This window comes from Chelonoidis abingdonii, chromosome 1, assembly GCF_003597395.2.
Source record: "Chelonoidis abingdonii isolate Lonesome George chromosome 1, CheloAbing_2.0, whole genome shotgun sequence".
Lineage (NCBI taxonomy): Eukaryota > Metazoa > Chordata > Testudines > Testudinidae > Chelonoidis > Chelonoidis abingdonii.
Genome location: NC_133769.1, coordinates 46,616,844 through 46,633,640, shown reverse-complemented (window position 1 = coordinate 46,633,640; position 16,797 = coordinate 46,616,844). Strand labels below are relative to the sequence as shown.

Below are 16,797 nucleotides of genomic sequence, written 5' to 3'. Positions count from 1 at the left end.
AAGCACATTTACATTCATGAAAATAGGATCACAACCAGCCTTGCTTGGATATGCTGCAAAAGGCTTTGGGTGAGATACGACTGCTCTAGTCAGGTTTAGTTTAGTCTCTAGAAAGCATGTTATGATTTTATTTTATATGTAGCCCTTTCTTCTGTTAGCCTTCTTCAGTGTCTCTTGAATCTTTGGTAATAAACTTATTGTTGTTTACACTATAAATATATCTCAGTGCTGTGATATTAAGCAAAGTGCTGATCCCCAGCTGAATCAGACCAGCTGGAGTGTGCACTGTTCCCTTATGGACAGCAGATCTGGTATTTCTGTGAGTTTTCATTGAATAAAGGTTGGACACTACAGGTGAACACTTCAGTGGGGCTCAGGAACTGGGGTACATTTACTGTTAACCTGTAAGGCAAAGTAAGGGCTGGCACAGGCCAGAGGAGATTGTTTGGGTGTCTGGTGGTGTCAGGGAGCTGACACCCTGTTAAGCAGAAGCAAGTCTCCTTCTTGCTGGAGGTCAGGGGAGTAAAAAAGTGACTCACAGCCCTGGGCACCCTGAGAACCCGCACAGGAAGCATTCATCCACAAGTGGTATTTGGAAAAATTATGTGCACTGTACCTCTGTTGTAGTCTCATGTTCCATGCCCTGTTCAATGATTCATTGATAATCAGAGATGTTCAGAAGCAGAGATATTCCATTTTAGAAGATAACTCTGCTCACTTGTCACCAGTTTCCTTTTCCTTTATGGCGTAGCAGTAGGTGAGCACTATTGTGAGCCTTTTATAGTGGGATATTCATGCAAGAAGCAAAATAAAAGGAAAAACAAATGATCAGAAGGAATTAAAAAAAAAATATTTAGTCTGCATTGGCAGTCCATTGCAGTGAAGTATCTGGAGAGAAGGTTTGGAGAGGAATGAAAAAAGTAGCATGATTTTATTACCTAAAGCAATGGGTGACCAAGATCATAAGCGGAACAAAAGGGGCAGAGAAGAAAGGAAAAAAGTCTTTTCTCTATAGTTCCACTTTTTTGATACTTCTGTGTGATCAAACCCAAAAGCAATGTAATTTATTTATGTTAATTTGCTGCTCTGTATACAGCATAACTTTGATTATCCAAGCTTCGGTTGTCCCAAACTCCCTGTCTTGCTAAGCGATATCATGTCCCTTGATGTGAATTGTTATATAGAAAATTTGAATTCCCTCAAGTATTTGAAACTTGAATTTCAAAATCTTTTCACTGAGCCCCATGACATTTAGATTAGGATGCACTGCGCATAAAATGTCTGATTCTTCATAAGGATGAATCCTTTATAGAAAACAATACCATATTTGTTTATAAGGTGGGCCTGAACCAAAAGCCTTGCTATGAACCTCTAGGCAGTTTGGATGCAAAGCAGAATCCAGCTCAGGATCTGAGCACTGCAGGTCAAGCTCATTTCTGATTTGTATCTAACTGACACCAAACCCATAGGAGAGAGCCTCTGAACAGTTGAATGATTCACATAATGTGTATGCAATAATTTCAAAATATAATAGGACAGGGCCTGATTCCTCTCTTTCACCAGTTTTATGTTGTTATAATTCCAGTGAGTTACTCCTGATTTTCACAAGTGTAAAGCTAAATTGGAAAAAGACTCTGAAATCACCTATGCTTTTTGGATACTTTGCACCAGTAGTGCATCCTCCACTGGAGCAACGAGAGCCAGCCTTTCTCTCTACCCTTTCGATCACTAACTGAGCCAACTGACTCCCTTTTAAGCCCCGCCTCCACATGAAGCATGCTCGACATGGTTGGAGAGGCAGGGCCAGCTGAGCCCAGAGCTGCTCTTTCACCCTTTGCTGTCCAGTGAGGGGTTTGTACACCCAGTCACACATGCCAAAACTTATCCTAAGCGTGACCCTTGGAAAATTACTCTGTTAAAATGCTCTCTTACGTTGAAGAGTGAATATGGAAAAGTGGCCCCTTCATACTGATCAGATTTGCTCTCTGTGTCTATTCAAGTGAGTTTGACTGAATTAAGTGACTACAATAAGAATCTACTGGGTTTTACTCTTGTTGGTGGTGCTGCATCGCTCAGACAGATGGGGGACTATTCCTCCTTATGCAACAGCAACATACTGGTGATTGCTTATGAAGTTCAAATCAGTTACCCCATGCAATGGGGTTGCAAAGTTAACATGAAAGGTATAACCTGAAGATGAATGGTACACACAGGGGTAGCTGAGGGCCTGGTTTTGATATGCAAAACCTTTATTACTGGTGAATGATGCATGTGAAGCAAAGAACCCAAATTGACTTTTGGAGCCTACTTTGAACTTCCAAGACTATAAACTAAGCGTGTTAATAAGGAATCATTGAGAGACATTCAGCATGGACCCTCACAATACTGTTTTAACAGAGGCACTTTTCAGAGATGAGTCTGCATTAACAGGGAAGTTATACAAATACCTTAATAAACTTAGCTCAGTGTGGTTTTACACTAAAATGAGGTCTGGAAATAATACAAACAGCTTGACTTTTCCCTGAGTATTACTTAAGAGTCTGAAATGTCTAAAAGTGATGTATGTTGGAGTTAATGAAAGCCACACAGGACAAAATAAAGGTACAGTGCAAGGGCTTTTTGTGAGCAAAGTAAAAAAGAAAATATACCACCTACTGGCAGATATCGCATCATGACGTTTTGATTATTAATAATATTTACTTCAGGACATCTGAGATCTCTGTTGCTACAATATAAGGCTTGCTCCTGCTCCCATTGAAGTCAATGGCAGAACTCCCATAGAGTTCAGCAGATACAAAATCAAACCTTATGTATGCTCAAAGAAAGAGTATCTTGTGCTCTGTGTGTAATTAGTGTGGGCAGAGTCCTGCAGTCCTTGTTCAGACAAAGTTCCAGTGGATATCAACTGCAGTTTTGACAGTGTAAAGCCCACAGTATTGGGACCTATTACATCTGAGTTATTCTGGGTTGAGAAATGAGAGATTTCTTTTAATGGAATGGAGGGAGTTGTGTAACACAGAGTCTTACATTAGCATTGTCATTGGGAATGAACAGAATAACCAAAACACATGTACAATGAGAACAGTGGCTATATTAAGGCTCTGCTCATGCAGTTGGATGGGGACTCCTTGTGGGCATAAGAGTCTCTGCTAGCAGATCCCAACACAGTAAAGGAGCCTAAGAATTTTATCATTTTACTGAGTCATGTGATAATTGTAACTCCTCTCTGCGTGTTTTTATTTTATATTTCATTGAAAAGGAGGTGACTGCTCCTTTTAACAGTATGTTGACTTTTTAAAATTTATTTATTTGGATTTTTTCAGGACTGCACCTTCCAATTTCTTTCCCTGGATGCTTGGATCAGCATGTGCTGTCAAAGACAATCATCGCAAGTGGCCCTTCTCAGCCTGTGAAGTCACGTGAGAGTGATCGAAGGACAAATTTTGCCCATCTGTGGTACTTGTGGAACCAGACTAATAGAGCACAGCTGTAAGATAATGATTTTGTATCATCATGTTCTGGATGTCTGTATGTATCTCATAGCATGTTTGAGTGAGAGGCAGTCCAGCAGCATGTAGAAAGGAAGGATCAGAAGCCCAGCAGCATTTTATCTATGCAGGTACTTACATGGCTATCATCACTACAGTATCTTAGGGGTTTGTCTACACATACAGCGCTGCAGCAGCACAGCGGTCCACATTGGTGCTTAGAGCGATGTAATTTATTTTGCTCTGATGGCTGGTTTATTCACATCCCTGAGCGACATATGTTATGCCGACATAAGCTGTAGTGTAGACATAGCTTTAATGCATACACACATCTTCATATACTGAGATGATGAGGATCATTTAATCACCTAGGTAGATACAGACACATCTCTGAATAATATATAAGTCTGTGCAGTGGCAGCTCTATCAACCCATGCCCTGTTTGTGCCCTGGCCTACCCTCGCCTCACCCAATCCACAGCTCTTCTATGCAGAGAGCCTGCATAAAGTTTGGCTCTGTTTCCCAATCAGCCCAGTTTTTCCCCCTGCCCCCCGCCTTCTCCAGGGCTGTTTTAAGCCTATCCAGGCAGGAGCGGGTGACCACCCTGCTACACTCCCAAATTGTTTTATTATTTTCCTCAGCATGACGTACAGGAGGGACAATCAAAATCAGCCTGGCAGAACATGCATGAGAACTGTCTCTAGGCAGATAAGAATTGATCAAAATCACATTCTCTTATCTCTGGGGGCCAAATCCTGTTCCCACTGAAATCAAAAGGAGTTTTGCTATTGAGTTCAATGAGAACAGACTTTGACATTTGAAGACAAAAGAACAAAACCACTCAAGCAAGGGCTATGTTGCTTATACCACAGGTATCAAAGGCTGCTGACTCATGTGAGAAAGTCAGCAGACATCTGATCTTTGTCAATGAGGCTACAACAGTCTCTGTACCATATCCAACTCTAAAGTCCATCTGCAAAGGATAAAGAAATATGAAGGCTCCAGATTACCTTAAAGTCTTCAGTCCCTTGGTTAGAACGCTCCCATTAGTATATGTTCATAGTCCAGAGTCTGGAGCATGAAAGAGGCCAGAGAAGGAAAGAGGTAAAATGGAAATGTTTCCAGGACAGGGCCTTTTAGCTTCTGCCAAGTGCCAACTAAAGGGAAATCTGTTCTCACTGTGAAAGATGGTGTTTGGAGTCACATGGGCAAGTTATATGGCCATTACCCGCACCCATATTCTAGTTAGAATGTTCACAAAAAGTTCATTAGGTGTAGGCAGGTGTTTTCCAGGGTCCATTGTGAGCTAAGGGTTTCTTAATGGGCCATTTAACTTGACTTGTCCCTTCATGTGCTGGATAAATACCTTGTGGGTGTTACCACAGGAGCAAACATGTAGTAAACATAGCTAATATTCATAACTTCAGATATCAAGATGAATATACATGCATAGAAGTAGCATAATCATAAGTACCAGCTATTTCATGTACATGACTATTCCCAAAAGATGTTCTGAAAAATCACACTCTGCGCTTGTCCTTGTTGAACCTCATCAGATTTCTTTTGGCCCAATCCTCTAATTTGTCTAGGTCCCTCTGTATCCTCTCCCTACCCTCAAGCATATCTACCGCTCCTCCCAGTTTAGTGTCAGTTAGGTTCCAACTTTGTAAATTGTTCTAGATGAAACTGACAACGCCTGAGCAGTCAGATCAGAAGGAGATTCATTTGAATAAAGGTGGGCAGATGTGTGATAAGTCTTAGCTCCATTGCTAAGATAAGGAACTTACTGTCAGCAAAGTTCTTGGCAGGTTCCTGAGGCAGCTGGTTTAAGGCTGTCAGAGTCCGGCATTATATTCTCTCACCCACAAAGCTGGAAAATGAGGCATTTGTTTTCTTTGTTTTGCTGCTCCAGTTTCAGTTGACAAAATGTATGTTAGACTAGTTTGGCTGCAAAGAAGAATTCTGTGTTTAATTACAATGGGGACAGCACCTGATTCCTGTCAGGCTGCAGAACTGGGCTGACATCAGAATCCAAACATCCTCTGGTCAGTGCAATCAGAGGCATTTCTCTAATGATTTGTACTTGATATGATGCAGTATGAATGTCATGGATAATTTAGACCAATGGGGAGAAACAGAATCAAAAATACTGTTTAAACACCTCTGTCCACCGCACTCCTCCTCTCTTGAGGACTCCTGACCAACTTAACAGTACAATATATATGCTAAAAAACTTAAACAAAGCCCTGGGTGGCTGCTCCCCTAAGAGCCTGGGAAGTGGGAGAGGGACCCTCCACAGCCCCACCCCCAGGCCTGGAGAGGGTGAAGAACCCTGAGGAGCAGAGGTGAGGCTGGAATGTCTAAACTATGGCCTGGAGGGTGCAGGAGGTTCTGAAGTGAGGAGGGTGGGGGTTGTATTGATGTTGGCTTCTGAGCAGATGGGTAGTGAGAGCTGGAAGGGTGAACTTATGGCGGTGGGCGTCAGTGGAGTAGGGGGACTGAACTGATGGGGTGATAATGAGGGGGTCTGGAGGACTGAACTGAGGAGGAGCTGAATTGAAGGGGATTGGGTGGAGACAGAACTGATAGGAGGCTAGGGGACAGGCTTAATTACCGGGCAGATGTGGGGGTGAGAGCTCCTGCAGCAGGCACCAAAATCACCTTATCTGGTACATGTGGGAGAGTGTACAACACCAATTGTCACATGCACACATCCTGGGGATGGGTAGGGAGAGTGCAAAAATCAAGAGACTGGTCTAAAAAACAATAAAATCTTTTCTTAAAAGTCTCATGATTTTTGGGCCAATCTCATGATTTTGGGGGCCTGCCTCATGATCTTTGATCCCTTGATCAATACAGTTTGGCAGTACAATTCCACAGCTAATTCTTCCTGCAGATTATTGTAGCAATAGACCAATAGCTGTTCCTCTATAGTGTGGCCACTGATGCATTCCTGGAAAACTGGACATTCTGGTACTTCCAGGAACTGAATGGCCCCACCTCCTGCCTGCGTGACCTTGGACACACAGTATGTGCAAGGTCATGCTGCATGGGAGAGTACCATTTTTAAGAAAATGCTGCTCTGCCTCCACCGATGGGACCTTGTATGTGAGGTCACAGTGGTGGGAGCAGAGCAGCACAGTGTTCAAAAGGGCGTCCCCCATCCGATACTGGACAAACCAGGCCTGATTTTTTCAGAGTACATGATGGGGGACAAACCCTAGAAAAACAGGACTGTGCAGTTAAATACTTGACTAGTGGCCTGCCTACATCCTTATCACTTCCAAATCAAAGCTTGCCAGATTATTATTCACTAATTTATAAAGGGCTATTTCCTTGTGTCATAGTCCTTTACAGTGTTTTGTGGAGATGCTGGTCTTGACTCTCTATTGTTGCTAGCCCTCCAGCATTGTCCTGGAGTCTCTGGGAATTAAAGATTAATTTGAAATTAAAGCTTCTGTCATGTGATGAAACCTCCAGGAATATGTCTAACCAAAACTCTGTTCAGTGATGTCATGCAATGACCACATGAGTGTGACAATGGCATTTTAGTGTGTGTGACCCCACTAAAATGTAATGGATCAGTGTTCACATTGCACTCCCCATCAGTATGGGGCCTGGGAAGCTAAGAATCCAATCAGTGGACCGATCCTGGTCACGTGGCACCTGAGGCACCTTGTGCATATGTTAAGAAGACTTAAATGTAAGTAGTTTTTGTTGAAGATAGTGTAGGTTTCCCTGGTGTTAGCACAGGACAGAGTTAAAGTTGTTTGGGTGCCTTAACTTTGTATTTCCATTCCTTAACATGTCTGGATTTCTTCAGAATTGGATTTCTGGGTTGGTCATGCCTATTTTTGCAATAATAACAACATTACTATAATGTGTTTTACCTATAAGTTCCTGATATGTGCTTTCAGCTGTGACTCCATCTTGCCATAGGTTTTATCTGGGAATTACGATGAAATAAATCCTCCAAGCAGTAAAAACAGGCTTGGTGCAAAGCATTGTTCCAAGCTACTTGGTTTAACCTCTTGTGTCACTTCACTGGGGAAGAAAGGCTCTTATTTTCAGTATTCTTATACCTCATTTTCCTTTTCTTATAGAGGAAGCAAGCACTTTGCTAACATTGTGGACTGTTCTTATTTTGCAGGAGTTCTATACTAGCTCCAGCTAGCCACAAGGAGCTCTTTAAAGCTCAAGACCTTTCCATCATCATCAAAGCGTATGTGCTAGTGACATCCTTAACACCTTTGCGGGCATTCATTCATTCAACTGCCATTGTCTGGCTTCCTCCCAAGAAGAAGCACTTTTCCGTAAAGGTAAAACTCTTCTTTTCCAGCTGGTTCATTCACTCAAAGTGCAGTGGTAGAAAGGCAAACAATTGCTTCATTATTAGTCATTGCTACTGAACACAAAATATACTTTTCATGGATAGCTTTCATTGATCAGACAAAAGAGCAGTGTTTGGTTTGCAAAGGAGGAGGGAATAGTGTCATGCACATTGGGGTTCTCAGGGCACTTCCAAGTTTTGGCTCGGTTGTGTGAGCACAGATGCAGAGCTGTTGTTACCCTCTCAAACACAACTGTGCATACACTGCAGTGCTGAAGTTTTTTCTAGGTTCCACTATGGAAGAAAGTAAAATCAGTATCTAAAATAAGGTCTGGTTTTGGATCTTTAATTTTTTGAACTAGAGATGTCGTAGAGTTGCACTTCATGGGACAAGTGGTCACAAACTAAGGAAAATGCTCTGTAAGGTGGAATGGGCCTCCAGTGTGCCACCCTTAGGATCCTAGGGTCTATGAAGATGGATGCTTTGTAAACAGGGTTGAAAGGATTAGATTTTATCAGTAAATGCCAGTAAATGTTGCTTTCATTGTACACACACAAATTATTGGGAAAATATTTCCATCAGTAATAACAGAAATTTACAGCTAGGCAAAGTAAGAAAAATGCACCTTGAAAACTTATTAGAGTTTGACTTAAAAGGATATTCTTGTTATGTATTTTGACATGTGGTGTTGACAATTTGTATTTTAATGGTTATAAAGCTTTAAATTTCAGTGTCTATTGTCATTAAATAATTGTCTTCCCCTTCCCCACATACAATTTCATGCAATCCTGGAAACTTAAATTGATACAAACTTTAAAAATGCATAAAGAAATAAAAATCGAATCCTGCCAAGCCTATTTATAAGGGCCTAAAATAGATTAGATCTTGACATCTCAAGGTCGCTGGGGAGGGACCATCTGCTTTCCCCTGTCTATCTTGTCCAGTGGTACATGCCTCCTCATGGGTATCCTGCTTCTCCATTGTTCAATTTAGTGAGAAACCGTGCTTGTGACATAGCAGCTCTTCCTGCAATGCCAGAGGATCTGCTGCCTTGTGGATCATTCCATCCTTCCTTCTGCAGAAGGGAGGCACTAGGGCTTCTGAGTCTTCTATGGGTTTCATCTGGAGTGTTGGAGTAGCGCAGCTCCTGCACCATTGCTTGAGAGTGGAGGAAGTTGCTTCCCCACTTGCCCACAAGAAGATCCCCAACTGAGTCACTTAGGTAGGGGTCACGATTTGGGTTTTAATCAGCGTGAGTGCTGGCAGACCTCTGGTTCCTCTGAGTTTAATTTCATTTTAAGTTAACTGAAAATATTACAAGTGTCCAGTAGCATCATTATAATCCCGTAACTAGGAACTATCTTGGAGGATAATAATCATTAGTAATTGTGGCAGGGCACTCTGGAAAATAATCATCGCTGAGACAAGTCTTCAAAAAGGGCATCAGACACCATTTACAGAACATTCTGGCAGCTGAAAAAGCAATAAAGGTGATTAATCATAAAAGAAGTAGCAGCACATAGACAGTAGTTCCAGTCTGGTTACTGCTTCTGTGGTCCTATATCTTCCACAGCTTTAGACAGAGTTGTCAGAACGGCAAGAGTTATACAAACAATAGTCACCAGAGAAAGCACTTCTATAGTGATGTACATTTAAATGCAAATTAATACAATGATGGAGAACAGGATATATTAGGCTGTCTCTAACTATAGACAGTATCTGCTATATAGAGCTTGAGAGAAGTCAGAGAGACTCCAAGAAATGACCAGTAAAAGCAAGGCACTGTATAATCTGACAATAGAAATTCTCTAAGTGTGACCAGCTAGCATATGTGGAAAATACATAAAGGATTTCTGGGCTTGATACAATGCAGCATCAGATGCATTGTGCAGGAGAAGCAGAAAATAGCACCTCATTCTGGAAATGATAGTGAAAAATTAAATGTTTAAAATAAGTATTTTTCTCCCTGTCTGTAAGTCAACTGTAAACCATTTTGGCATGATCGTAGAGCATGTTTTCAATAAACTTCACAGAATATTTAGCCAAACCTACAATGCCAGTTACCACCTACAGCAGACACAATGAACCAGGACCTCTGAATGAAGTCAGTGGCGCTATGCCAATTGATGACAGCTGAGGAATTTGGTCCATAATAACTAGAAATGTTCAACCTCAGCCACACGTTTCTGAAATGTGGGATTTCTTTGTGAAGTATCTCTCATGTAAATGAAGGAAAAAATGCGCATTACTTGTTGTGTAGCTCCAAAATGTCAATAGTTTACAACAGCAGTAAGGGTCTTCTGCGGCCTTTTGTTTCACCGATTGACATAACAGCCATTATATAATTGGGAATTGCACATGCATGCAAAAGAGACATAGACCTGGAGAAAATTTGCTAGTAGTGTTGTTTATAGTGTATCTCTCCTGCATCCTCTTCCCAAATAGCTCAGTCTCTTCAATTTAAAAAAAAACAACTTGGCACAGACAAGACTGATCTTTGTCCCATGGATTGTCAGTAGGTTTCTTTCTTTCTTTATCCTCCCACACTCTCAGGTGCATGGGGCATTCACCATTTTCCACCATTTATTTTAGTCTTGTGCTGGTCTGTTCAGGCTTCTAGCATGCTGATGGATTGTCAGCCTGTATGAATTGCCTGAAATAATGTTGTACACCATTACTCACATACCTGTTTGATATGAAACTAACTAACATGTTCAAAAGCATATATAAACATTTCTTTGCTGGTCTATTCTGCTATTCATTATTAGAAAGAAATTGACCTGGCACTGGAGTTCACCTTGCTAAAAACTTATTATTGCAGACAAAATATGTTTACTGTAGCATCTGGCCTAATAGGCACAAAAGTATACTAGATGTAGTAAGAATGTGGCTGATACGTTGTTGTTGAGAATTTAAAAAGAACTGAGACTTATTACATATAAAACGCTTGGATCAGAGAAGACATATAAGAAGTTTAAGTTTAGTAAATTAAACAACATTGTATGGTTGTGTGGAAAATCCCACCATTTTTTTAAAATTAAACTATTGTAAATAATTCTTACAAATCACTTTTACTCGTCCTGGTTATAGTGACTGCGGTTTACAGTGACTTTATCCACTGTCTGTGCCTTAAAAAAATATAAACCTTGTAAAATAATTGCATAAGGTACATACCAAGGAACCTATGTCCAATCAGTGGTTCACCACTGCTGTTCCACTTCATCATTTCCAAAAGCCAGGACCATGATTAGGAGGCCATAGTTAGTCCAGTCCCCACTCAGAGTACATTAAAGTCAATGGAAGTCTTTTTATTGACTTCACTGGGCTTTGGACTTGGCCTTAACAGCAGAGATCATTAGAGGAAAGGTTATTAGAAGCCTTTTTTCACTTCCTCCCCACCAGCAGAAATTTAGAAAACATTCTCAGAGATTACCAATAACCACTGAAATAAGTGGGTAGTTTAAAATAAAATGATACTCAGAGAAAATTTTTCACTTAAATGAATTAAAACAAACTTTAGGTGGGATAAATTTGTGGCTTAATCTAGTAACAGTCTTCCTTTAAAACTAGTTTATGTAAGAAAAAATATGCACAAATAGGAAATTTACTATACAAAATAGTTGAATAATGTCTTGGTTTCCACCTTCATCAAGTGCTGTGTCAAAGGTACAGGGAAATGGCATTACATAATAATAAATCTGGGCTAGAATAAACAGACATATCCAACAGTTAGCACTATAAACTAATAATAAATTACTGCACTTTTTTCTCTGTGATGTATTCTGGAACCATTGTTTTTGATTATGGGTACATTTTTCTTCCATTGCATGTTACAACTTTTTCTACTAACAATGATTCATCAATCACTGTAGGTTGAAGATCATGTGTAGATAGATCTATGTGTGGCAGTGTGCAGTACTGGGGATAGAATTATTGTGAATACATTTCTTTGGTCTTTTTGCACAGATCCAATCTGTAGGTTGGGAGATGCATTCGTTATCCTGGTTTCTCCAAATGTATATTCAAAGAGGCTTGTGTGTGTGTGTGTACACATAAATACACAAGTAGTGTGAACTTGGTGAAGAAATATCATTAAGCATAGCTATTTTCCATGTAGTGCAAAATAAAAGGAATGAATTCAAGAAAGCTAACTAGAGATAGAAAGGCTTATGTTGAAAAAAAAAAGTATCCTCTTAAGAAGAACTTATTCTTCACTAAAATAAAACACTCAGACATTTTCAAAGAAAAAGCTGTCATGTAAAAAAGCCTCTGAAGCTATGCATATCCCCCTAGCCCTTGAGGTGTTCCTCTATGAAGTCCACATGATCTTCTTCAGGTACAGTTAGCACATGCATAGCTGCCTTCACAGACTTGACCCACTCCTCTACTGTAATGTCTTCTGGTCTAGTCGGGAAACTGCTAAACTTTGCGACCTTCTGCTCCCTTGGAACATAAATATTAGGAGGTTTCTTAGCTTCTGCTGCCTGTTGGTCTATTACTGCCTTAGCCAGCGATAAAGGTTCTGTCTGTTCGGTTCTAGTTTCTTGTAATGCCTCAGCTTGGTCTAATAATCTGTGCTGAAGTTCAGCAAACTGGGCCTGTAGTTCTTCAATTCCATGATAGGGTTCTCGACCAGGACTGGACAGTGCGACCAGAACTCAATCAGTAAACCAATGGGGTGGACCCTGTGGATAGAATCCTGTTTGTAACGCCAATTATGTAAGTGAGGGAATGGTCCCGCTATTGTTGAGATCTTCCTGGGTTATACACTACTATGTATAAACCGGAGTCCTCGCTCCCACTTCCTTTACCCAGAGGCCTGCCTGACTTCGAGGCTCCCCTTCCACTCTCCTGTGTGGCAAAGTCCTCATAACCCCAACAAGGCTGGGCCCAGGATTCCTGGCGGGCTCGACTGCCAACCTTGTCATGGTCCCTAAGGGCAGGGGCTAGGGCGTCCTCACTCCGGGGTGCTCTTTCTGCACTGGACATTTCCCTGACCCATTGATCATTAGATACAGTTCAAAGAAAATATTAAACAGCAACCAATTTTTAAAAAATAAGGCAAAAATGGGAAAGGTTAAAGGAAAACACATAACCGTGCTCTCTGGCAAGGGGACACCACAACCACAGTCTCTGGAATATAAGGAGAGTTCACAGTCTGTTCCTCACACATCCCAGGCCTCCTTCTCAGGCCCTGGCTGTGCTGTAGGGATACCGCAGATTGGCCACTTGCTCTAGTGGTGGCCAAACACCTTCAGGCTGTAGGTGTCAGGGCCCTTCTTCCCAGCGTCAGCCTGCCCATCGGGATTACGATCCCCCTCCAAGTCTGGCCTGCAAGGCTTTTGGGGGCATCTCCCTGCACTGGGTCTGCTGCCCAGGGTCTCCCCTGGCTCTTCCCAGCTGCTTATCAAACCTGGCTCCAGACTCCTCCAGCTCCAGCTCCATTCTACCTCAGCACTGATGCTGCTCTGCCTCCAGCCCCCTGGACTGCTTTTTCTGTCCCCTCTGGCTCTAGTTGCTACAGCTCTCCTCTCAGCACAGATCTGCTTTCAGGGGTGTTTGTGTGGCTCTGCTCCCAGCACTGACATGTTTCCTGGGCTGCTTCTCTGGTTCTCTGGCTGGCATGGCTTTGTTCCCCAGCTCAGCTTGGGCCCCTTCTCTCTCCTTAGCTCAGCCCCCTTCTGTTCCAGGCAATTCCAGCTCACCCAGAGGACAGGACTCCGCGACCTCCCGGCTCCCTTATTAGCCTGTTCACCCTGTCAATCAGGCTGACCTGGAGCATTGGCAGTGAAACTACACTGGGATCACTGCACAGAGGAACACCGTGACCTTGGCACTCTGGTTTGCCAAGCTGTCTCCATATTTCAGCCCATTATTGCTTAAAATGTAGCCAACAATATGAAAAGGAGACATATACATCCTCCCTTCAGGAAGCAATTCTTATCTCACAACATGTTCTCCTTACATAAAAGGTGTTATTCTACATACGTCCTCATACATTTATTGCAGGGTTGCTTGAAAGTTAGAAAGCACATTCTGCGTCACCTAAGATCCAACCCACCAGTTCATACTGGTTCTTAACCTGTTCTGTACCTTTTCTTATTTCTGTTTTGATACCACATTCTAAACCAGTTGCCTATAAAGGTGCCTGTACTAGGACATTGAACAAATGTATCTTGCCTTTGACAGGTTTTATATTTGTTAATGCCATGCATGATAAAGTAGAGAACCCCACTTGCCCCTCACCGATCCCCAAGCTCTTGGTTTTTTCCTCAACCTCTGAAGAGTCAGGAACTTAACCAGAAGTAAATGCTGCACCTATATTCAATGCCAATGACTTTATCTGCCACCTAGCCAGGAAGGACACAGCCACAATTAGTAAAAGGGACTAGCAAAGAGTTGCTATGAGAAGTCACATGTATAACCCCAACCTTAATATGAGTCCTTGACACTTAAAAACAAAATAAACCTAACTTAACAACTAGTCCAAATGGCCCTCCAGGCTCCATTTTACAACAGAGCACCTCCTGCCTCCAGCACTGTAGTGTTAGCTCGCAATGGGGAGTCTCAGGCTTGGCTGCCTCTCAAGGAATCTGTCCCCATGGTCACCATGCTGGTCAGGGCTGCTTCTGCTGGGTCTGGACTGCTCTCTCAGCTTGGCTATGTCTGTGCACCTGATTTTCTGTCTGGGTCAATCTCCCAGTGCTGGGGTCTGGCTGTGATTAGGCTTTTTCCCTCCAGCAGCAGCAATGCATGCTATCTGTCCATGCTCTGTAGCCTTCTCCCAGAGCCAATCAGGCGGCCTGCAAACCCCTTCCCTGTTCTTGCTTGATCAGGGCTCAACTCTTGCTCTGTAGCAGTTCTGCTCCTTCATTGGGAGGTGGGCTGGCCGCAAGTGGCATTTCCTTCCAGTAATCTAGCAAAGCAGGGCTCTGGGGACAGAGGGTCCAGCTCCCTTCTCAGCCTGCTGCCTAATCAATCAGGTCTATGGGGCTGGCACCTTCACACTGCTGATGTGTCAAGTGGAGGCTCCCAAAGAGCCTCTTGTACTGAGATTCCAGCAGAGCTGCTACTATTTGTACCTGGCTGCAATGAACCCAGTTATGCCAGCCAGTGATCTCCAGAGTACAGCACTCTCTGGCCACATCATCTCCTCAACACACTCCTGATGTGGCCGCTAAAATGGGTTTGGGGTAGAAGAGGGCAGTGTAGAGATGTCTAGAACAATTCTACCCCAGGTCATGCAAACCCTCAGCTACAGCCTCTTTATGGGCCTTTGGGTTGCTTTGGTGGCACAAAAGGACCATCGCCAGCCCCAGAATCTGTCCCCACAAATTCATTTGTAAAGAATATCCAGGAGCAGAAGCTAGCTCAAGGGAATAATTAAATGTAAACAAGCTAAAGCCCTAGTTGTGCCACACTTCTGATCTATCCATGAGCATGCATGTGTGAAGATTGCAAATGGGAAGTATTTGATTAAATCATATGTAGTCTGCCTTCCAGGCCTTTAACTGAATATTCAAAACTCTATGTGTGTTTTTGAGAATTACAGTAGAATGAAATAATTTGTGTCACTAAGCCCACACAATGCTTATTTAACATGACTGGAAGTTGGTTGGTTGGTTGGTTTAATCTAACACCAAAGAAGAATAAGAAAAAGCATGTTATTGTTGGTTTAGCCAATTCATTCATCTTTTCATGACTTACCCTGAAGCAAAAGTAATTATAATATAACTGCACTGTAACGATGAGCTAAATGCAGCTCCTTCCACTGTAAGCCCAAACACCCCTAAATCAGCAAGAATTGTATTGGTCCCACTATGTGTGGGAACTGTGCTCCTCCTGTGTTCTGCTCCATTAGCCCTCTCCCTGTTGTGGTGGGAAGGGTGGATTTGGGTGAGTGGTGGGAGTAAGTTGAGGGGGCAGTGGTATATAGGCCAGTGGATATGCCAGTATGGGGATCAATGGGACTAAACTCTTCATGCAAGGCATATGCAGGAGCCCCATATATGGATTGTTGTATTAGTAATGATGTGGCTGGCTACGTGATGGGGTGTCAGTGGGGGAAAGATTGATTTCACCCTGACCACTCTTCCATCCTCTGCATAAAACTTGTTTACTCAGGCTCAGGGCTTATAGCCAAAAGGGAAGGACATCAGCATTTGGCCCAATATGTAACCAAAAAGAGAGGATTTGGATTTGAATATGTTGCTGCTGTCAAGTTTTTCTACTGCAGCAGAACTAAGCATGAGAAGTTTCCACTTCATGTAATATGTTAATAGCAAAATGTTTTATGAAAATGAATTTAGGCTGTGGGACTTCTGTGTCTAAATGCAGTGCCTTCTGGTACCAATTAATGCACAGTTTATTTCAGATTTTCTTCTTTATAAATGCAAATAACTTATCTGCTAGAATATGGAGAGAACATTTAATTTCATTCTTCATTTAATGTGGGACCTGGTAGAAAATAAAGCTGGCATTCTTATGCAATTTTGACAGCTGCAAGCCTTTTAATGTATGTTTCTTAAAAGTATAGTAGGATAAGTATTTATTTAAGAATTTGTGTAACATCTTTCACAGCTACAAAGATTTTTTGAGACATTCTTCAAATCCAGTTCCCCTCAGCAAGTCTTTGATAATATGAAAGAAACGATAAGTAAACTCTTACTGGTAGCTGAGGCATTCAGTGAATCACCCAACGTCGGACCAAAGACCTTCAGTAGGTAAGAAGATATCAATAAATAAATGCCAAGTTATTGTCAAGTTCTTTAGAATATTATGGAAAGTAGTTGAGTAAATAGATTCTGCTGTAACAAAGAAACTGATATTTGATACTTGGTATTAGAGTGAAATAATGTGTTTGGCAAATAGAGATCTTCAACAGCAGAGGCATCCAGCTTTCTCAACTTGAGAGCCAAACATATTATTTCAAAAAAAGTCAAGGAGTTACAATCAAAACCTTGGGTCAGATTCTGTGT

General features: G+C 42.0%; 1 protein-coding gene across 3 annotated transcripts in view; it reads left to right on the top strand.

Annotated features, from left to right (window-relative positions):
• The window catches only part of CPED1 (cadherin like and PC-esterase domain containing 1), a 243,193-nt gene that overhangs the window by 72,486 nt on the left and 153,910 nt on the right, over nt 1–16,797 (top strand). For all 3 annotated transcript variants that reach the window (XM_032796222.2, XM_032796223.2, XM_075065406.1), the window contains exons 6-8: nt 3,324–3,489; nt 7,639–7,807; nt 16,400–16,542. In XM_032796222.2, the coding sequence (XP_032652113.1) occupies nt 3,324–3,489; nt 7,639–7,807; nt 16,400–16,542 (478 nt within the window). The remainder of the gene's footprint in view (nt 1–3,323; nt 3,490–7,638; nt 7,808–16,399; nt 16,543–16,797) is intronic.